Below are 22,068 nucleotides of genomic sequence, written 5' to 3' on the forward strand. Positions count from 1 at the left end.
GTCCTCTAAGTTTCTCCCTTGAGGAAAGAAGGAAGCTCCTAGACTGTGAGCTCCTCAGAGACAGGGACAAAGTCTTGTTCACCACTGTGTCCCATGGCCTCGGCAGAGGGCTGTCACACAGTAGGCATCTGTTGAATGGCCAAACAAAGCCTCTGCTGGCGTACGGCTGCCACAAGCTCACAGCAGCATGTAGGTCCTGGAGCAGGGCTTAGAAGTGACATAAAGGAGAGCCCGTGGCCCCAGATGGACCAGAAACGAAGAGCGAGAGGAAGAGCTGGGCTCCAAGGTGGTTGAGGCAAATCAAGGCTGAGCTGCAGCCTTGACTTCCAAGCCTGAGTTGAGTTTGGGGTCTTTTCTGGGTGGCTTCTTTCCAGGTGAGCATCTGATAGAGAAGAGGGGCCCTGAAAAGACTGTAAGGCAAGGTGAGGCCCCTTGAGGCTGGCCCTGGTGTGGGGACGGACTGTCGGCTGGCCCAGGCAGAACTTACCAGAGGAGTCTCTCTTGCCAGGCTTTCCCCAGAGGCAGAGAATGTGCTGAGAGTTTGGCACCAAGGAGGGGGAAGAGATGCCCCGGGTGGAAGGCAGGGCCTCTGAGATGGTCAAAGAACTGTGAGAGGCTTGCTCTGGGGGAGCCAGGCCCATGGGCACTGGGTCTGAAGCCTCTGCACGGGGCACAGGAATGGCTGACAGTCATCTAGGGTCACTATGCCAGGCATTCTCCAAGTGCTTTTCCATTTTGAACTCATTTAGCCCTCACAACCACCCCATCGAGTAGATGCTGTCAGCACCCCGATCCTGCAGGGAAGAAGAGAGGCACTGAGGAAGGTGGCGGAGCCGGCAAGTGAGACCAGGGGTCTGCCTTCTGTCAGTGAGAGCAGAGGTCAGGGAGAGGCTGGGTGCCAATCCTGGCTCTCCCACTTCCTAGCAATAGGAGGCCTCTGTCCCGAGTCTCAGTTTCCTCACCTGTGAAATGAGGATGGTAACACATATCTTGCAAGGTTTGAGGACTGACTGAGTTGATACAACAAAGCCCTCAGCACACTGCCCGGTATGTGTGACGTAAGTGCTCGATAAAAGTTCATTATTGATATTGTCCCCCTTGCTGAGCAGCACAAGAGAGGCTCACCTTGTAGTTTAATCAACGTTTGTTGAGTGGTTGAGGACCCACAAAACGGGCAGGTTGATAACAACCTGTCACCTATTCCCCAATATCAGGAGGTAGATTTAAAATGACTTAATCAAAAGAACCAGGGAGTGGCTAAAAAGACCTATTTGAGTCTCTGGAGATCAAGCCAACCCTCTTGCTTTACAGAGAAATAAGCTGAGGGCCAGAGAGAGGAAGCAAATGGCTCAAGTCACAGAGCAAGTCAGCAGCTGGGCCAGGGAGGCACCTGGGGCCTTCGGTTAGAGCTGGGCCTTCACCCATCTAGAAAAGAGGTCCCCATGGAACATCTACACCGATTATTTTAGTGATAGGCCTTTGTCTGGCTAACCCAGGGTCTGCCCGAGTCATCCCGACCTGAAGCAGGCAACTGGAGAGGCCCATCCTAGCTCTGACTTGCCAGTTCAGAGGCCCACAGCTCGCTCTATGTCAAAGAGCCAATCAAGGGAAATCCAAGTTCCAAATTTTATGTACCAGGAGACCAGGATTACTCAGCAGGTCACCCTGACCAGTGGGTTCATTTTCATCCAGAGGTCTGCTACTCTTTTGGATAAGCCCAGTGCCCCTAGCTCAGTAGGCAGCATCCCTACCAGGCACCCCTTCCCAGCCACCTTACCGTGTACCGCTGAATGGCATGGTAGCCGTGGTACAGCTCAGCCAAGTGCTGGAAGTGGTGGAACTTGCTGAGCATAGTGTCCTTCTGGGCAGGATCTGTGGTGTGCAGGGGTGGGGGGTAGGGCAGGAGGGAGAAGACGTGTCAAAGTGTGTCTGGAAGGAAGGGTGAGGCAAGGGCACGGTTGCCTGTGTCAGTTCTCCCCCAACACCGGGCCTACAGAGGGGAGGGCAGCAGAGTGCAGGGATGGGAAAGGCGCTCTATGTGGGGGCTGGGGCCATCCGGAGACAGGTGACATGGCCAGGAACAGTCTGAGGACATTTCCCACAGGTCCTCCGGATATCACGGCTATACCCAAGCAGGTCATGCCCCTGGGATGGTGGGGGTGGGAGCGTCAACTGCAGCAAGAGGGTGACCGCTAGTACTCAGACATGCCAAAGGCACCTGGTGGGCAGGGTGGGCAGATGGCAACTTCACTCATGCTCATCTCAAGCCTCTTCCTGTGTGTTTGTTATTCCTTATCAAATGCACAGCCCACTGGCCAGAACAGAAAAAATGGCACCTTCCACTTGGATTGACAGTTTGTAAATATAACCACAGCTTCTGTGAGGCTCAGACAGCCTTAGGAAGGAAGCAGGGCAGGATTACCCCCACCCCACAGATGGGGAGGTAGAGCTTAGGGAAGAGCTGTGGCTTGTTCGTTACAAGGTACCTAGCTGCCTCCGGGGCCAGTGCTTTTCCCACCCCAGCCTGCAGGCCTTTGTCCAGTGAAGAACACCCCCCATCCCCTCTGCTTCCAGGACTCCCTCACCGCATCATGGGAAGGCCCGGGGAAGAAAGCAACATTGCAGTGGTTTTCCGGTCTGAGATGAGTGAGGATCTGAACAGCATTATTGCGAAGTGATCTCTTTTTCATCTTTTAATTAATTTTTTTTTTAAACCACGTTCACCCGGCTCCAGTTAAGGGCCCCCGGGAAGCAAGGGAGAGATACATTCTGAATTAGCAACACTGGGCAGGAGCTCCCAACCATACCTCAGGACAGCCCTCATGACATCCTTAAAATTACGGGCAAACTGGAAAAAGATGGCCCGCCAGATTACACTGCTACAAGACGGAGTTCTGGACAGCACACCCAATACATAAGCCCAGGGCTTTCATTAAAACGTCCAGCTCTTCCGATGTTTATCTTGGTGCCAGAGAGGAGCCGGGGAGAAGCAGCAGCCTCAAGCAGCTGATGTTTACTCACCTTGAGCTACAGCGAGGCACTGCATGGACAGCACCCAGTAATAATAGGCCGCGTCGCGGAACCTGCTCTCCACTACGGCGTTGTGTGTGAGCTGCTCCAGCACCCTGACGGCCTCCGCCTGCCTCCCAGCCTTGTGGAACGCTGCAGGGGCACACAAGCACGCACAGCTCGGAGTCAGAGGCAAGGCTGCGGGGCTGGCGTGGGGCCGCTGCGGGAGCAGGACACTCATCGCAGCACTTCACTGCTGGGACACGCACCTCAGGCTGAAGGCTAAAAATAACCGAGGCTACATTCTGAAAAAAGTACAGTGAGATATACTCCTTTTTGGCTGGGAAAAGGCAACCAACTTTGGAAAGGCATAGCAAAACCTGAGGAAAGCTGTGCTCAATTCCAGGGCAGCAGACCTCTGGATTTGCCGCCACACGACTCCCAGGGCTTTGTGGCTCCCAGGGGGACGCTAAAAGGTGGCACTGTAACGGGCTCAGTGGTTTACAAAGTGCTTTTGTTACTCATTACCTCAATGAAGAGTCACAACAGACTTATGAAGGCTCTTTTAACAGGCTCTCAGGAGGGAGGTGAAGTGGCAAACCCCAAGGTCACAGAATCAGCCCAACTCAAGATCTTGGTGGGTCTTCAACTGAGAGCTTTGTGATGACAGCCTTGAAAAATCTAGCTCAGTTCCAGCAACCAAGCATTCCTGAGCATAAGCAAAGATTCTCTCAATCATTCCTATCTCCATTTAACCAAAATTTCCAGAGTCCCTACTATGCGGCCAGCCCCTCGGGATGTTAGAGGCTGCCAGGGAAGTACCTCTAGCTGCGACACTTGCCCATGTGCGGGCACTCAAATGATCCAAATCCTCTGCTTTCAAGAAGGAAAAGGTCTGGCCTTTGTTCCAATCTCATCTCCAATCTCTTGTCTGAGTACCAAGTTACTATGGCGATGGATTCTTGGAAGGGCAGACACAGACAGATGGATAGGTTGATGTGTTTTGCCCAAACCTGCAAATACTTCAGCAACTGGGTGCTCTGGAAATGCTGAAGCAGTAGAGAACACACTGTCCTTCAGTGGGGGCTCTGAGCTGAGGAGCTCCAGCAAGGAGACATGTGTTCAGCAATGTGTCCGGAGGTGGCAACTGTTACCATATAGAAGTGTGAATGAGATGCTATGGAATAGGACACACCCAGCTGCAATTAGAACATTTCCCAAAGAGGCAGCAAAACCTAGTCAAGAATCAGGTTCCCCAGGCTCCTGGTCCAATCCTGGCTCTGCCACTTTCTGGCTTTGTGACTTTGCAGGGCACAGTTAACCTCTGTGTCTCTTCAGGGATGCTGGCGAGATGCAAGGTTATGTAGTAGTGCCCAGTCAGTGCCTGACACAGAGAAGGCAGTCACATGTTAAAATTATTATTACCAGTTAAAGTTCTATTCTTTCTTTTGCTGTTGTTTCAGAGACTGCCATACCTGTTGGGCAGCCCATTCTACCAATGGATATGCCAAGCAGCAGAGGACACCTTGTTTATCTGGGCCAGAAACAGAACTCAAGTTTTTGTTGGAGGTAAAGAAAAGTGGCAGGGGAGGTCTTTCATTTTGTCCCCGTCCCATCCTGGCCTGAATTCCATCTCTGCCACTTCCTTGCTGTGGGACTTGAGGCGAATCCCTTCACCTCTTCCAATCTTGGTTTTCTCATCTATGGAACGGTACCTACCCCAGAGGGTTGTGGTGAGGAGTAACAGGGAAATACATCTGAGTGCACATGCTCTGCTCAGGGAGATGGGACCAACCTAAGGTCCTGAGGCAAGTGAGTGACGGACCCAACTCTGAAGTCCATGTTCTTTCTGCTCCTACCCAGTCCTTCCCCACTAAACACATCACAGCCCCTATGATCTGGGGACCTATGATGGGAGGGAATGAAATGTGTGTCTTGGCAGTGCCTTCTCCTGCTCCTTTGGCAAGGTGCCAGTCCACGTGACCTACCTTTCTGGGCTTCCTCAAAATGATCATTCTCTGCTAGCCACTGAGCATACGGCACATAGATGTCATCCTTAAATTCGGGATGCTTCTCGCCCAAAGCAAAGGCCTAGAGGAAGGAGTAAATGCATTCTTAATAAAGCAGCCCTCACAGCCCCCATAAAAACATGGCACTTGGCTGAGTCCATCAGAGATGTCATATTTTGCCAGCCTGACAACTCAGAGGGGGAGAGTGCCTCCCCCTACCACCACCCCCAGAAATGCAAAAACAAATCAGCTCTTTGAAAACAAAAGGCAATTAACAGCAATATGCAAGTGACTGGATTCAATAACAACACAGTCTGTTTCTGGACCACAGAAGCGGCACAGAATCAGAAACATTTTATTTTGAGGGTTTGCGTGGGCTCCTGTAGGGCTGCAAACAGATTTCTTTTAATTGTAGGCAACACCTAAGGAAACAGAATTGACATTATCATCGTCACTGCTTATTAGCTGTCAAAACTGACTGTGTACTTGGTGCTGTATGGGACCAGGAACTGCTTTATCTAAGCCCCAGAACCACCTGTCCAGCCAGGAGAACCGGAAATGAGTCACAGGGGACAGCATGTGGTAACAGGGAGAAAGTTTGCCTGATGCACAGCCAGGACTGAGTGCTTCTGATTTATGCTGCTTGAAGAATCTCCTGACAAATTTATCTTGAGAAGCCATTACTGCCTCTGTCCCTGGCCCCACGTTTTCTCATCAATGACCTTGTCACTTCACCAAGTGGAGCCACTCAGAGGGGAGAAAAGAGTCAGACTGACAGCTCTTTCCCAGAGAAGGCCTTGCTATGGCTCTGTAAACTTGGCCACGGTGGGCAGTGGTGGCAGTGGGATGGAGGGGGTGGGGGAAGCCAGGAGGCCCGTGGGCACAGCCTCTAATACTCTTGGGGATGAACTGCAATCCAGGGCACAGGTAGCCAGTGAGCTGACAGGTAAGAGTCAAGCCTCAGAGGGGGCAGCATGTCAGCTGCTTCTGCCAGCCTCATCCCAGCATCTCTGCTGTTGGCCAGTTCTTTTCACCTGCCCCTCAAGCCATAGGAGCTCAGGTCTGGGGGCGGGTGGTGAAGGAGCAGGAGGAGGAGCAGGCCCCTAAAATGGCTCTGGCAGCCTGTATCTGGAAAGTATGGGGGGCACTTTGGCAGAAAATGCCACCAGCAGGTTTTAAATATCACACAGGTGTGTGTCTGTATCAGCAATGCATCAGTCTGCGGTGCTGGTCAGAGGCAGCTCAGATGAGGGGCAAACACTGAGAACCATTGTGTTAACCCACAGCGCTGATGGCTATCACAGGCTGGCACAAAGCCAGCGGTCCATAAAGCTCTTCGGAATCAATGAATGAACAAATAAATGGAAAGCTAGTATCAGCAATCCCTTCAAGATGTTCTGGCTCAGAGAATTCAAGGGCATCTCCTGACTACCAGCCCAATGTTCATGCCCACAATGAGGGCAGCTGCTCCCTATCCAAACCTGCATGACCCAGGGCTCAGGCCAAGGCCCCTGCCCCATGAGGCATGCTCTGCCCTCACCTCATCCCAGCGCTGGGTCTCCACATGCAGCTGAACCAAGGCCTTCAGGTCGCCAATCTTCAGGTAAATCTCGGCAGCATAGTCAGGGTTATCAAGCTTCTTGAAGTAGTGGGCACACATCAGCAGGGGCTCCCGCTCAGCCTTGTCCAGCTTCCGAGCAATGTCGATCAATCTGGAGAGGTGAGAGCAGGGAGAGTAGATGGACTCCCATGGGGGAAGCCTGACAGAAGGAAGTGCCACGGCACTTGGGTCTCCTGCAGGGAGGCTCTGTGTCCATTCATACTGATAAGCCCAGTGCTCCATGTGGTACCAGGCCTCAGTGCTCCCTGCATGGTTATAAATGAGTGACTACATACTCCAGAAGTTGCCCAGTGACCGGGAGAGGCTGCTTGCTAAAGGACACTGTCCCCCCACCTCCAGCAGTTACTCATCTAGGCAGTGGCTGCGGAGATAGGAATGAATGTCTACTTTCACCTCCTGGTCTGGCGCCAAGCACATCGCCAGGAGCTTTCACCTGTGTGAGCTCACTGGATCGTCACTGTTCTACGAGGAGCTACTATTAGTCCCATACCACAAACAAGAAGACTGAAGGCTAGGAGAGGTGAGGCAACCTGCCCAAGACCCCCAGCCAGGAAGTGGCAGAGGGCTCTTTCCACACTGTTTCAGGAATTCTCATAGGAAAATAGAGACAGAGGTGTGAGAATTCGTCAGCGACAGGCTCTCTAGGGGAAGAGCGATGTGCGGGGTGTGCCCTGGGCTCAGGACAAAAAGCCTGCAGGAAATCTTGACGGTGCCTCTCTTCCTGGCCAAGGCGCTGGCCTTGGTGAGGGGCCCCAGACCACTGTCTCACCACTTCTTCCCAGGGGGACAGGCCCTCCCATACTTGGGGGGCATGGGGGCTGGATGGAGCATGCCTGTTCCCTCTGGTTGGGCTGGGGTTTGGAGTAAAGCCAGCTCTCCCAGGGGAAAAGGGTTCTAGCCAGCTTGCTCTCTGTGAGAAAGGCAGGGGAAGCAGCTGTAATAGATCCCGGCTCAGGGACAGGCAAGCTCAGGGAGGCCTGTCAATCTGTACTTAGAATAATAATGGCATCTAAAAATAACACTTCTCAGCAGAGAAAGGACACATTTTTAGGGAAAAGTGGCACAGGCAACCCCTTAGGCCCCCCACCCCCACCCCCCATCAAAGCGAATGTCCCTGGAGGAGAGGCGCCTTTTACAGCCAGACCTGGAAAGGGGACGAAACATGCTGAGTGTCTCTTTCCTGAGCTATTTAAGTTTCCCCAGGGTAACCTATGCATATCAGTTACAAATGAAAGTGACGTGAAAAACGAGAGCGAGCAGGGCCCTAACTCTGCATGGCTTTCTCCATGAAAGAATTATTTGGGGCAAAATCTGTGCTCGCGTGTGTGAGCGTGAAGCCCGCTTGCCTATGGGAAATGAAAGCCCTCCCCCTGGAGGTCTGATGCTGGGAGGGTCCTGAGACTCTGTCCCCTCTCAGCGCCGCCCCAACCCAAGCCCACTCCTCTTCCTCTCTCCGCCTTGGCGAGTGGCACGACCAACCTCCAGGCCAGAGCTCAGACAGGCCTTTACCTCCCTCACCCCACTACCCTGTCCAGCTGGGTCCTGTCACTTCCGGCTCTCCCATATCTTTCATTCCCTCAGCCACCCTTGCCCCTGGTCTGCCGTGCTAGCCAGCTCCCTGGTCTACCCGCTAGTGAGATTTGGATGAATCTCCCAGTGTGGCCAGCCTGGAGCCCCGTCTGCAGCCAGCTGTCCGTCACCCTCCCACTCCTACACGTTTTGTTCCAGTCCCAGCCACCCATGCTATCTGTGCTGATCTTCTGGCCTACATGCCTTTCCACTTCCTCCCATCTCCACCTCCTGAAACTTGTCAAGGCTCTGCATGCGCAGACTACCTCCCAAGAGAAGGCCCCACAGTTCCTCCCCTGAGGATTCATGTCTCCATCCCCAAGACACTCAGAACTGTTCTTGTTCTTATTTCATTCCTACCACTATACATGCCATGGGCACTGAGATCAGCCAGATCAGTTTGAAGCTCAGCTCCGCGACCGCCCAGCTGTTTGGCCCTGTGCAGTCACGTGGCTCTTGAGTCTTGGTTTCCTCACGGAAACACCAACGCTTAGGGTGTGGTAGGGAGAACCACATGCCTGCAAAGCTTTGCACTGCCTGGTTCGCAGTGGGGCTCAGGGAATGGCAGCCCCAATCCCAATGCCTGGTGTCTCCCGCTCCCCACTCCCGGCCACCCTGTCCCCCAGGGACTCCTTAAGCTCCCCAAAGGCAGCGACTGTCTCATTTAATCTGTGTCTCCCTGAAACCTAGTCACTATCACATTTGGATTAGATATTTAGAGAAACACTATTTTTCCCTTGTCAGCCAAAACCAAGAGCTGACCTGACATGACAGGCTGTCAAATGCTTCTTGGGGCAGGGACTGAAAACCTACATGTCAACCCAGCCATGGTCGCCACTGATCTCTATGGCCTTGACGTGCTCTCCTGCTGAGATGTACATCTCCACAGCAGCTTTGGGCTCGTTGGTATTTCTAGCCCAGTCAGCCTGTTTGGTGATTAGCATCTTTGTTTCTTTGGGGTCTCCAGATCCAAGGAAATCCTGAGGAAGCACAACAAACAAAAACACTCCGGATGAGAACTTCCTGCTGCCAGCATTACATCAGGCTGCTGAAAGCTGGAGCAAGGAAGGGCGCTGTTTGGCTGCAGCAGGCAATCAGGATGCAGGCGTGAGCCCATCCCTGCGAGGCTGACTGGGGGCAGGCCCAGGTGTCAGGGAGGGGTGCTCACCGGCGCCCACAGGTGCTCCTGCTGGGTACGGGGAGAGTGTCAAGGACTATGGCCCCCAGCGTTTCCTGCCCTTCCCACTAATGGACATTTGTTCTTGAGCTAAACAATATTTTCCTGACTTTGCAGTGCTGTAGACAAACTCTGCAGTGTGGAGGGTTTACAGTCAGGTCACTTGGTCCCTCTCTCTCTCACATAGAGTTCAGTGTATGTGTGACTATTTCTTTACAATGACTCTACCACCTGGTTGCACAATAGCTCATATTCAGACCTATAACCTTGGTTCACATCATAGGGATACCACATGCCCCAGGGAGGCTGAGCACGTGGTCCCCTAAACTTAAATGTACAAAATGACTTAGAGTTCGAGGAGAGCCCCCCTGTGCCTCCCTGCAATCAGCACCATACTGGAAGGGTTATTCTCATCTGTTTTCTGATTCAGTTTACGTCTGTCAACTGAGCTCAGGACCTCGTCCATTGGCTCTGCCCCCAGCTAGTTGCTGAGGGCAGATAAGGAGCACAAGTGGTTTTGGTTAATTACTTTTCAACTAGATGGTATCAGACCCTGTCCTGAGATCAGATCTGCAGAGGTGGGGACAGCAGGAGATCACGGGGGAACTAAGGCAGGGGGAAGAGGCCTGGAGAGAACCTGTGAAGAAAGAGAGGCCTGTGGACCTGCAGAGAGGGTTAGGAGTCAGGCAGTGAGGCCTGTGTTCCTTCCACCACAACAGTGGGCCTCTGAAGGGCTGCACCCAGCTTTCCTGGTTTGGCCCTAGAATGTGTAAGAAACAGCCTCAGAAAATCACCTCTTTTCAGGACAGTTACCCAAAGTACGTATGTGGGACTGTGCCATAGTTGAGGTAGCTTTGGTAGCTTTGGTGCTGACATTTTTAAAGGTGCGGCTTTTGAAAAAGGGAAATTGAGAGCTCTTAGAGCCCAGATCTGCATTACTAGTAAGAAGCGGTTTGTCTTAGGAATAATGTACCCTGCAGAGAGTGCGCTGTGTCAACCTCAAAAGGTATAAAAAAAGCTCTTCCTTCCCCATGATTAGCACTCATTTGTCAGGAAAGTACAGTTAATGTATGCTAAAAACCCACTTGAACAATTAGCTCTTTTTTTCCCATTTGCTTTCAGAGTAATTGTGCAGCCCCCAAAATAATAGATTGGCCTAAGAGAACCATTTAAGGGGAAGAAGGAGCATCATCTACTCGGATACTGAGGATCCAGTAGAAGACAGGCCCACCTTGCTGGCCCTTGGTCCTCTGGAGTTCACACAGCAGAAGGGGCTTGCAAAGCAGCCACTGACTATCTGAAGATGCCTAGTTTGAGCCACTACAGACACAGCTTTCACTCTTAGGGGCTATTACAATGCGTACTCTTTACGCCAGTGCAAAGCCAGAAGCTGCTAACCTGCTTGGTTAAATGAGGTTAACAGCTGGAGAAAACAGGCGTCGTAAGAGAACAGAAATGTCCTTCAAAGTGAGTGCTCAGTAGACTCGAGGTGACTGTAATGAGAAGGGTCAGAGACCAAGAGCGAGACATAAATTTGGGATGTCAACAAGGAGAGCAGCAGGCGCAGACCACAGGCTTGAAGGAGACTCCTCCAGCCCAACAGCCCAGCTCCAAGAGCTCTAACCTAATTGAAGCTGAGTCTAAAAGGCTCCTTCAAGGTTCAGCAAAATGGGGTTTCAAAGGTTCTTTGGTTCCACGAAGCAAATTCACATGTTATCTGGGGCCATGGCAAAGACTTTGTCCTGGAGTGGACAGAAAGGGGCTGTGCTGAGCGATGAATGAGACTAAACAGTGTTCCCACGCTTGGTGATTTTGATAAGGACATACCATGTAAGAGTTAAGAGCATTATAATTCCCTTTATCACCATATAAACATGTCACTTATCCGGAAAGCATACAATTTATTTGTACGTGGGAATGTAATTTAAAAATTTTCTGAAAACCAGATTGAATCTTGGGAAGCAATTTTCAAGTAAACAAAAACATGCCATGTTAATAAGCACTGTATCTCCCCCCACCCTGACATAATGTGTATGTACACATTCCCTCACATTCAGACTACTTGGTGGGGGGGGATTGAAACAGAACCAACCTACTTGGAACTGTGATCAAAAACTAAAAGCAAAAACAACCCCCAGAGTATTTACCTTCACAGAGAAGCAGACCAGATGGAGTGCGTAAATGGGCTGCATTTCTGGTGGGAGGCTGTGGGCCCACAAAGCCCACCTGAGGTGTGAGGGGGCAGAAGTGGGGCTGGCCGGGGAGAGGTCTGAGAGATGGCCACTCTGGGTCACGCTTGGCCCCTCTCAGCTTGCTAAACTTTCTACAGCTTGGCATTTGTAAAGGGTGGCCTCAAACATTCTTTTGTGCAATTCCCAGAATAAGCTGAGCTATAGCTATGTTACCCTCTGAGAAGGAAATAAGGGCATTAGCAAACTGAAGAGTCTTTCCCAGGTCACCCGCAAGAAGGACCAGGACTCAAGGACCGCTGTCTGGACACCAAGTCAAAGTGTGGTCTACTATGCCACAGCTATGTACTGGCAGCACTTGGAGGTGCCAGGAAGGGCTGTGGGTCCCTTAGAACAACCACATCCAGCTGTTCCTAATGCCTAAATGCTGCTGGATGGAATCCTTTAGGTTAAATGTTGTTATTCCCAGAAAGAGACACACTAATTCAGGTGTTCTCAGTATGAAAGCAGTGTTAAATCTTGTGGGGGAGGGGAGTATTTGGGGAGGGTGAAGAAGCTGAAGAGGACAAAGTGGGGGGACCTGAAGCACTGGGATCTGAGGGATGGAGTAAAGGGACCACCATGGTGAAAAGACAGGCCGGGGCCCAGTGCTCGCCCGGGTGCTGTGGACCAGAAATTCCTGGGCCGTGTCACAGTAACCCGGACACAACCTTCAGCCCCAGGATCTCACAGATGGAGGATGATAAAACAGCACAGCCATCTTTGGGTACAGCAGAGCGGAAAAAAATGGGGAGGATTTTTCCATCTTGAACTTGTGAGTTAGATAATTACTATTAATAGCTACTAATTGGTTGTGGCTGATGACTCAATAATGTTCTGAAGCTTCTTCTGACATAAGCAGGAAAGGCAGCTTAACAAAGGCAACTCCGTGGAGGTCAGAGCCTTGTTTCTCAATGCGCCCAAGGGTCTTTCACCTTGCATTGGGCTAAACTGCCAATGTCCTGATGGTCTGATGGTCTGGGCTCCTCAGTGGGACTTGTTCTCACACAAACCATCAGAAGCATGTACCAGGAAGCTCTCCCTGAAGTACCCAGACCTGTTGGGGACTAACTTTAACAGAAGCCCTCCAAGTGCAAGAGGAAATCACCACGATCACTGTGCAGATGATGTGGGAGCCACTCTGCACCCACTGGGGCAACAGGAGGCACACTGTGCCAGCGCTGGGGCACAGAGACTGTCATGGCATCTCAGAGTGCGAGTGCAGAGCCCAGTACCAATGACAGAGCAGGTGCTCAGGAAACCACAGGCTGGAGTGAACCACATTGTCCTGGGTGACGATGGGAGAACCTACTCATGCCTGAGGACACTGATTCTCAGTGACTCCTAATAAAGGTTCGAGAGAGTTTGTGGGAGACGGCCCTGAAGCCCTGAGCCCTGAACCCTCAACAAAGGGACTGTCCTGGTTCAGACTCACAGGCCGTTCAGCTCTGGCGCTGACAAAGGTCTGAGCTGTCCTACTCCGTCCCACTGGTGTCAGCCTCAAAGGTCAGTTTTAGGTCAGCTTCAACCAGTTTACCAGTTTGCCCACACCCTTTCTGAAGCCATTGTTGTTTTCCATCTGCACCACCTCTTGGGGTAAACAATGGGGCACTGCAGCGTCGGGACACTGGCAGCCCCCACGTGGCAGCCTGGCCCGGGTGCGGGTGGTTACCTTGGCATACTCGAACATGCGGAGGTTGGTGTACATGTCAAGTGCGAGGTTCTCGTGCCCACTCCTCTTGTACAGTTTGGCGGCCTCGTGGAACTTCCCCTGGTAGGAAAACACATCTGCCAGAAACAGGTCATTGTTGGTCTCTCCCCGCTTCTTCCTCTCCTGGAAAAATTAGAAGCACAGGAAATGGCCCCTGCAGCCATGGCAGGAAGCAGCCTTTACAAAGGTTCCATGTTGCTATTTCAAGTTAAGCCCCTGGGCCTTCCTACTGGAACCTCCGCTTGGCTCCTGGGCTGTTGTGTCTCTCACCTAGGTTTCTGGTGGGAATGCTTGACAAGAAAAGCAGATATTTTTTCCAGAGGAGTGAAGATCAAAAGAGATGCAAACTTTTGTTTGTTTAATGGAAATTCCTCAGGGCTGCTTTCTTGTATAGTCTTCCCAGGAAAGAACCAGAGAGTTAGGATGGTGTGTGCTGCCTGCTTGTTTGTGGCTCCCAAGATCTCCCAAGTCGCTGGACCTGGTTTGCTGAGTTGTGACTCATAATAATGGCAGACAAGGAGAAAGTTTAGGGTTTCTTCCCAAGAAGGAGACCAACAAAATAGGATAATGAGTTTTATCCTGCCCCTGCCTCTAACGAGAAGGTGAGCAATGCCACGTGCGGAGCACCCACAGCTGCGGGATATATACGTCCCACACAGACCCCAGGGTGGGAGGTACCAGCCAAGTGTCACACTGGGGGAAGCCAAGATTCAGAAGAGCAGCAGGTGGAGGTCATACAGAGCTGGCACTGGGATTCCGTCTGCCTGACTCCAGATGCTCTTTATACTGCATAATGCCACCTTTGGAAACAAGTGACAGTACAGTCCCCAACAACAGTACTTAAGATGAAGAGAAATAACTGGCACACTCCCTCCTCCTGTGTTAGGGAACATTCATTAAGCTACAGCTCAAGTATTTGTAAACACTCAATAGCACCCAATCTCTCATCCCCAGCAGTTTCCTTTGGCTTGTTTTCTAGCAAGTGTATCACAGTGGAGGAAGATGAGGCACTGAATCAAAGTCCTAGACAAGCTGGTGAAAGTTTTAACAGCTGGAGGCAACATGCTTCCCCACTGACAGAAATAATTTTATAAAACTAAAAAAAAAAAAAAAGAAAAAATCCTATACATAGTTCAGGCTAATCGGCCAGATAAACTAACTCCTAATTGTAGGAAGGGAATTAAAGTCTTGCAGTGAGATAAAGAAATAGGTTTCACTAGACAGGGAATTAAGGCCATATCCATGCTAGGCCACAATATCACCATGATTGTAAAAATGATTTTCTTATATTCAGTATGTATGTAGCTATACAGGCAGACTCTCCTCCTCTTGTTACGGATACGGCTGCATCTCACTTCCCCAAAAGTTGCCTAGTCAGGAACCTTGGTGCTCTGGAATAAGGCCGAATGTCTAGAAACATGCACATATGGCCTCAGGGCAGCCAGGATGGATTCTCACTTGAAGGCAGTTGATTTTCTTTTTCAAGAGACAATTCTCACAGTTTACTTTAGCCAACTTCCCTGCTCACAGCACCCTAGAGGAGGCGGTAAGACAGAACTCATTAGAGATGATAAATGATGAGAGGCGGTCCTCACAGAGGTAGTTTCCTCATAGAGGAAAACTACATTCCACTAAGACCCCTAGATTCAGACCAGCTGGTTCATAAATGCCAGCCCCTGATAGCAGGAGGTGCCAGGCATCATGGACGGATGGCTCTGAACAGACCCTTCCCCATGCACGTAAGTAAGCAAAAGAGGTTAGAGACGCTGCTCGTGAGGGTGCTAGAGGAGGCAGAGAGTGTGCAGGGCGCGCACCAGGAGTGACTTCCCAGACAGCAGCCAAGCCTAGAGGAAAGACAGCAGGAGCCTAGGAAACAGACTGGCTCTGAATTCCAACTGAGCTTTTGGCCTGTGGACCCTTGGGGACATGACACAGCCTTAGTTTCCTTATTTATCCAAAAGGGATAAGAACAGTATCTGCCTCATTAAATCATGAGGATTTAAAATTGTGTCCACATCAGTCATGCATGGCAACTATTATTAGGCTTAGCCAGCTATGAGCTCCTGCAGGCCTCTCCTCCACGCAGCTCCTGGCTCACTGGGCTCAGTACAAGCCTTGGCCCATGACAGGTGTTTATTGTGCTGAACTGAACTGAAGGGACGAGACAGTTGCTGATTTCCTCACGGCTTCCATATGGGAATTCAAATGTATCTCACATTCCCATAGCCTCACAATAAATCTGTTCAGGAGAAAAAATATGTATGCCTTTTTTACAGACAGACAGCACTAAGATGCATAGGAATTAAGAATACTGTCTACTGTCACCCAGCAAATGGTGCATGCAGAACCAGCCTCTTCAACCTGCCCCAGCCCTCTCTGGGCTTGGTTGACAAGGCCTGTGTTGCCCACCAGGAGTGGTGCGCTTGGGGAGGGCTTCACTCCGTCTACATGCCTCCCTCCCCAGGGCCCATTCCTGCAGGTGGGGTGGAGATCATGTGCCTTTGGGAAATGCCTCCTATGCTGGCATACTGTTGGAGCCCTAGGGGCTGGTAACCACCTAATGACCACCACAAGGAAGAAAGCCAGTCGCTGAGAACCTATTTAATCCTCCCAGTGAGGCTGTAAGGTTGGTCCCATCCCATTTTACAGACAAGAAACCAAAGCTGAGAGAGATTAGGACCCTGCCAGCCTCACCCGGCTCCCACGGGACAGACTGCACGCCTTGCTGCCGTGTGCAGTGCCCCAGCGAGGCTGTGGCCTAGAGGCTGACACCAGCGAACACGTCCTCAAGGCTCTCGCCCATGGGAGGAGCTGCCTGTAGAGCCCTGACAGCGAGTCTGTGCTTTCTTGAGAAGGAAGAACACCTCATCTTTTACCTCAATGCTGTTGATGAGCTCTAAATACCGGAGGTCTTGTACTCTGATGAAGGCCTATAGGGGAAGACATAAAAGAATAAAGTCAGCTGCCTTCTGGGTTTCAGAAGTGGGTGATTGGTTTCAAAAGTAAGGGTGGGAAGTCAAGCTTCAGGAAGTGAGCCAGTGAGGAGGGAAAAGAAGCAAGCGTTGATTAATCACCATGTGCTCAGGAGGGTTGTACCACCCAGTGAGGCACAGCTTTATCCCTGGGATTAGCCCATACAAGGAACAGCAGCAAGTCTGGGCTGCATCAATCACTTTGCGATTAGATAAAACAAAACCATGATCCCGCAGTCTGTGAGGGTGCCTGCTTGGAGGAATCTCCACGCAGAAGCGGGGAACAAGCCGGCCTGACACTCCGAGGCAGTGGCACTTCAGAGCGGGAGAGGGGAGACGTGAGACCGAGGAGAGACTGCACAGAATATGGCAGTGACTTGGACAGAAGGCCGGAGACAGCCATGCTTCCCGGCAGTGCATAAACATGGACACCCAGAGCCCACGGTACCAGCACAGAGGGAGAGCAGGAGGGGAAAACTGAGAAGAAATATAGATGGTTTCTGGAAGGAAGGGGGAAGTAGGGAATGAGTCACTCAAAGTCCCTGGAAGGCAAACTCTTATGTAAATCTTAAAAGTTGCAGCTCTTGCTTTTACTCCCAGTAAAGCCAGAGACTTTAACTCATGGATGCTAGAAGTTTCTAGGCAGCCTTCCTCAAACAGACTGATGATAAGTCTCTTTTGCTGCTTTCAGATTCTATTAGGAGTTTCAGGGGGTGTAATGCACCATGTCAGGCTGATCATCTTGTGGTTTTGCTCTCAACATTTCTACCCAGCTGAGCTTCTTTTCACAGTCAATTTGGAAATGGGCTGACACACACCCAGAAGAGGCAGCAGGTTCAAGAGCCCTTAGAATATGAAATGCAGAACAACACTGGCCACCTGCAACCCTTACTGAGCTGCATGACATCCTCCATCCTAAAAAGACTTGGGGAAATGAGCAAGTCATCCAGCCTCTGGCTGCCTCATAGGTGGCCACAGTGTACTTCATCCTTTCATTCCTCAGGGCCAGGCATCCTGTCATGTACTGGGGACCTAGACACGAACATGACTTGGTCCCTGTCCCCCTCCCCAATTCAGGGACCCATACCCTAAGAGGGGAGGCTGACAGATTAAATGGGTCATCATATCTTCCTGAGCTAAGAGCTATACACGTATGAACTACATGCCCTAGAGAACGTGGATTCACTGCCTGAGCCCAGGAAGCAGCAGCAGGCAGGCCTAAGTAAAGCCTCACAGAGTACAAACCTGGCAAACGGGTATTCCTGAAGAGAAACTTCTTGAAAGGGTACGGTACGCATCCCATGAGCAAAGAAAGGGGTACAGGGCCGAGAGTAACCGTGTTCTTCACTGGGGGTCTGATGAGCTGTCTAGATGTGGGCTTCCCTAAAGCACCAGGAATGTCCGGCAAAGTGGCAGAGGTAAAGGCCGTGCACCCTAGGCCTGAGTCCCAGCTCTGGGACTTTCCAACTGGGGACCCCTGAGCCAACTTCACCACCACCCAGGCTCGCAACGTCTTCTTCCTGAGAAGGCGCAAGCTAGTGATGCCTTCTCCAAAGGTTTTTCTGGTTCTGCTTTACAAGGATTCTAGGATTTGCCACCTTGAGAAATTTGTTTCCCAGCTCCTTCAGCTCTGGCACATTCTGCAGAGTCAGGGCTGCCCTGGTCAGCGTGGTCAGAGTCACAAGGCCGTGAACAACCTCAGCAGGGGGAAGTGTGGGAACAGAGAAGCGGCGGCCGTTTTGCTCAGGACGGCTGTCCCACTAAGCAGCTCTCTGCTGCCATCTACTGGAACAGAGGCCTGTCGCCGGGTACCACCCTCCACCTCCGTGTGTGCCTGGGGGACTTGGCAAAGCAGAAAAGGAAAGGCTGCGGATTCAGGATGCAGATAAGGATCAAGTTCTACAATATGGTCAAAATCTTGTAGCTTTAATACAATAATTTATATTCTCAGGGAGATACAGGATGCTTGGTGGATACAGGATAAGGGAGTTGTCAAACCACTGAGTGTCATTCCAGTTCAGCTTTCATCCACTGCAACATTTGCTGAGTACCTCGCACCACGCTAGGCAGTGCTGGCTAATACTAAGATGAGGTCAATGTTTAGTTCTTGGGTGTAAGGAAACGACAATCTATAAGGAAGACTTAATTTCATTCCAGGCCAAAAACAAACACACAAAACATACTGCAGGGATCCTGTTATTCTTCATCCCTCCTGGCATTTCTGGGTGGGGCAGGAAAGGGAAGCTCCCTCCATGGAAATGCTTCCTCCTTCCATTACTACTTTTCTGATGCTTAGTTGATCAAAAAATATAATAGAGATAATTATTATATAAAGATAATTTTACTTGTTTTAGTAACAGCCAGATTTTGTAGACATTGCTAGTTTTAGAATCCCCTTTACAACATGATGGTTGGGCCTAACAACACTGTGCCAGGCAGGCCTGGCAGTCAGTTTTCATCAACCCCCTGTAGAAATGGAAGAACGGAGGCTCCCAGAGAAGTGGCTTGCCCAGGGTCACCCAGCCCAGCTTCTGAGTCCCAGGCGGATCTTGGTCCACTCTCTTCTCCTGCCTAGAAGTCCTAACCTCACAAGGGTCCTAACATCACACAGCTCCACAACTCCTTCCCTACCAGCTCAGCAGTATGGGCAAAACAAGTATCTGATTAATTGGCTGCAGGAAGGTAAAGAGGGAAGGATGGAATAAGGGAGAAGGGGTTGGAGGCTGTTCCTTCCCCCAACCCTCAGGCTCCAGATGGAAACCCAATCCAAAGACATAGCTGGACATTTTCTAGTACACAGAAAGAGGTCAAATGTTTTCAGCCATTTATGTAGTTTTAATAGACTGAGGCAGGAAATGACACCATGCATCATGCCAAAAGATATGTGGGGAGTGACACTGCTATCAGAATCAGAGAGCCCAACCATCTCTTCCACCGTAATTAGCAGAGTGTCAAGAACAGCACTGTGTAATCAATGGCCCAATACCAATAATAAGGGCTACAATTTATTGGAGGTCCATCATGTGCCAGGCTTTTAGCCAGGTGCTTTACATAAATGATAGCTAATAAGACTGACAGCCAGACTCTATCAGAAGCTTCTCCTGTGTGAGGTTTTATAGGCATTATTGCATTAGATCCTTATAACTTTGTGAGGATGGGGCCCTTCATTACCCTAATTTTACAAATGAGCAACCTTAGAAAGGCTGTCACTGCCGCAGCTCACAGGAGCTGGCAACTCCAGAGCCCACATGCTTCGGCCTCTCCCTGTCACCTGGACTCCCTTATGTCCCCTCAAGGGACCCTCCAAGGACCAGATTCCAGCTTATGCTGACTAGATGCTTACCTTCTTTGCTGTTTCAAACTCTAATCCTTCTAAAGCTTCCATGGCCAGTTCACGCCAATCAGTATCTGTCACACCCAAGCAGGCGATCTGGTAGGCTTCTTTAAACATTTTCCTATCCAGGTACTGGTACATGGGAGCAGACTGCAGGATTTCAGCAAAAGGAAAGACGATTGTCTTTAGGCAATGCAGAGTCAGACTGGTACAAAGCCTGACTCTAGATGTGTGCACCCACCTAATTATACATGCCCACAGAGCAACACTACAGTGATAAACCAGTGCCCCTCTTGGCCTCACCCAGCCCACCCTATGTGCCTTCCATCCTACCATCCACCTCATAGCCAAACCACTGTGTCCAGCAGCACACACTTCCTGCCCATCCTCCCCTCTGCCAGTGGCTTTCCCCACCTCCAGGCCTGCCTCACCACAAGGTCTCACCATCATCTGGAACGCCTTTGCCCCCCTCACCCTCTGGCAAGTACCTATTTGGCTTTCAAGGCCCTGTTACAATGTCACCTCTTCTGGAAAGTCTTCACTGACCCCTCCAGGAAAGGAGTGTGAGTGTCCTCTGCCCTTTGTCCGGGTCTTAGGTTGTGCTGTGACTGTGCCTATCTCTCCCACAAGGCTGTACCCAACCCGAGGGCAGCAGCAGGGCCATCTTAGCCCAGCAGGCCCTCTGTGTGTCTGCTGGAGTGAGCGACATTACTGTGAGGAAGGAGCCCGCAGTGACTTCTTACAAAGGGGACCAAGAAATCCTCTTGTCCCACGAAAAGTAAGTGATTTGTTCTGGCTTACCCAGAAAGGCTATAGACACACCTGTCCTAGGGGTGGTGGTGGTGGTGTGTGTGTGTGTGAGTGTGTGTGTGTGTGTGTCTAGACACACCTGTCCTAGGGGTGGGGTGTGTGTGTGTGTGTGTTTGTGTGTGTGTGTGGCTTACCCAGAAAGGCTCTAGACACACCTGTCCTAGGGATGGTGTGTGTGTGTGTGTGTGTGTGGCTTACCCAGAAAGGCTCTAGACACACCTGTCCTAGGGGTGGTGTGTGTGTGTGTGTGTGTGTGTGTGTGTGTGTGTGTGTGTGTGTGTGTTACTGTGTGTTACTGTGAGGAAGGAACCCGCAGTGACCTCTTACAAAGGGGACCAAGAAATCCTCTTGTCCCACGAAAAGTAAGCGATTTGTTCTGGCTTACCCAGAAAGGCTCTAGACACACCTGTCCTAGGGGTGGGGGTGGGGTGTGTGTGTGTGTGTGTACCAGAACAAATCTGAGCTGGGCATCTTTTTTCTCTTCTTTTTCTTCCTTCTCTTCCTTCCTTCCTTTTTATTGACATATAGTTGATATAATACATAGTTTTAGATGTATAACATACAAATTTGACATTTATATATATTATACTATATATAGTATATAAGTATACAATAACATGTATTAGTATGTAATAGATACTATAAATTTAATACACAGTAAATGTACTTACCATTTTGTCACCACACAAAGTTACTATAATATTACTGACTATATTCCCCATGCTGTACCTTTCATCTCTGTGACTTATTTAATAACTGGAAGTTTGCACCCCTTGATCCTCTCCACCTATTTCACCCAGCCTGCCACCCACCTCACCTGTAGCAAATACCAATTTGTTCTCTGTATTTATGAGTCTGTTTCCAGGTTTTTGTTTTTCGTTTGCTCACTTGTTTTGGTTTTTAGACTCCACATATAAAAGAAATCATATGGTATTTGTTTATATATTCTCTGTCTGACTTATTTCACTTAGCATAATGCCCTCTAGGTCCATCCCTGTTGTCACAAATGGCAGGATTTCTTTTTTTCAGCTGAGTAATATTCCATTGTGTATATGTACCACTTCTTTATTATGGATGGACATCTACGGCTACTTCCATATCTTGATATATTGGCTGTTGTAAATAATGCTGCAATGAATATAAGGTGCATACATCTTTTCCAATTAGTTTTTTGTTTTCTTTGGGTAAACATCCAGAAATTGAATTACTGGGTCATGTGGTATTTCTATTTTTAATTTTTCAAGGAACCTCCATACTGCCTTCCATAGTGGCTGCAAGCAGTTTACATTCCAACAGTGCACAAGAGTTTCCTTTTTTCTATCTTTGCCAGCACTTGTTATCCATTTTTGATACTAGCCTTTCTGCCTGGTGTGAGGTGATCTCTCACTGTGGTTTTGATTTGCATTTCCCTGCTGATTAGTGACGTGGAGCATCGTTCCATGTGTCTATTGGTCACTTGTATGTCCTCTTTGGAAACATCTATTCATTTCCTCTACCCATTTTTAAATTGGGTTATTTGTTTTGTGGTGTTGAATTGCACGAGTTCTTTATACATTTTGGGTATCAACCCCTGTTGGAGGTATCACTTGTGAATATATTCTCTCATTCAGTAGATTGTCTTTTCATGT

At 50.1% G+C, this 22,068-nt stretch overlaps 2 protein-coding genes across 5 annotated transcripts in view; both read right to left on the reverse strand.

The window, feature by feature from the left end:
* CAND2 (cullin associated and neddylation dissociated 2 (putative)) overlaps positions 1–22,068 on the reverse strand; it is a 176,245-nt gene that overhangs the window by 54,896 nt on the left and 99,281 nt on the right. The gene's annotated exons all lie outside the window — the stretch shown is intronic.
* Positions 1–22,068, reverse strand: part of IFT122 (intraflagellar transport 122) — a 67,904-nt gene that overhangs the window by 8,266 nt on the left and 37,570 nt on the right. For all 4 annotated transcript variants that reach the window (XM_057506396.1, XM_036911418.2, XM_036911419.2 and 1 more), the window contains exons 15-22: positions 19,640–19,780; positions 16,201–16,254; positions 13,286–13,447; positions 9,022–9,188; positions 6,559–6,730; positions 4,998–5,100; positions 3,022–3,162; positions 1,778–1,872 (exon numbers count right to left, since the gene is read on the reverse strand). In XM_057506396.1, the coding sequence (XP_057362379.1) occupies positions 1,778–1,872; positions 3,022–3,162; positions 4,998–5,100; positions 6,559–6,730; positions 9,022–9,188; positions 13,286–13,447; positions 16,201–16,254; positions 19,640–19,780 (1,035 nt within the window). The remainder of the gene's footprint in view (positions 1–1,777; positions 1,873–3,021; positions 3,163–4,997; positions 5,101–6,558; positions 6,731–9,021; positions 9,189–13,285; positions 13,448–16,200; positions 16,255–19,639; positions 19,781–22,068) is intronic.

Source organism: Manis pentadactyla, chromosome 1 (genome assembly GCF_030020395.1).
Source record: "Manis pentadactyla isolate mManPen7 chromosome 1, mManPen7.hap1, whole genome shotgun sequence".
NCBI classification, from domain to species: domain Eukaryota; kingdom Metazoa; phylum Chordata; class Mammalia; order Pholidota; family Manidae; genus Manis; species Manis pentadactyla.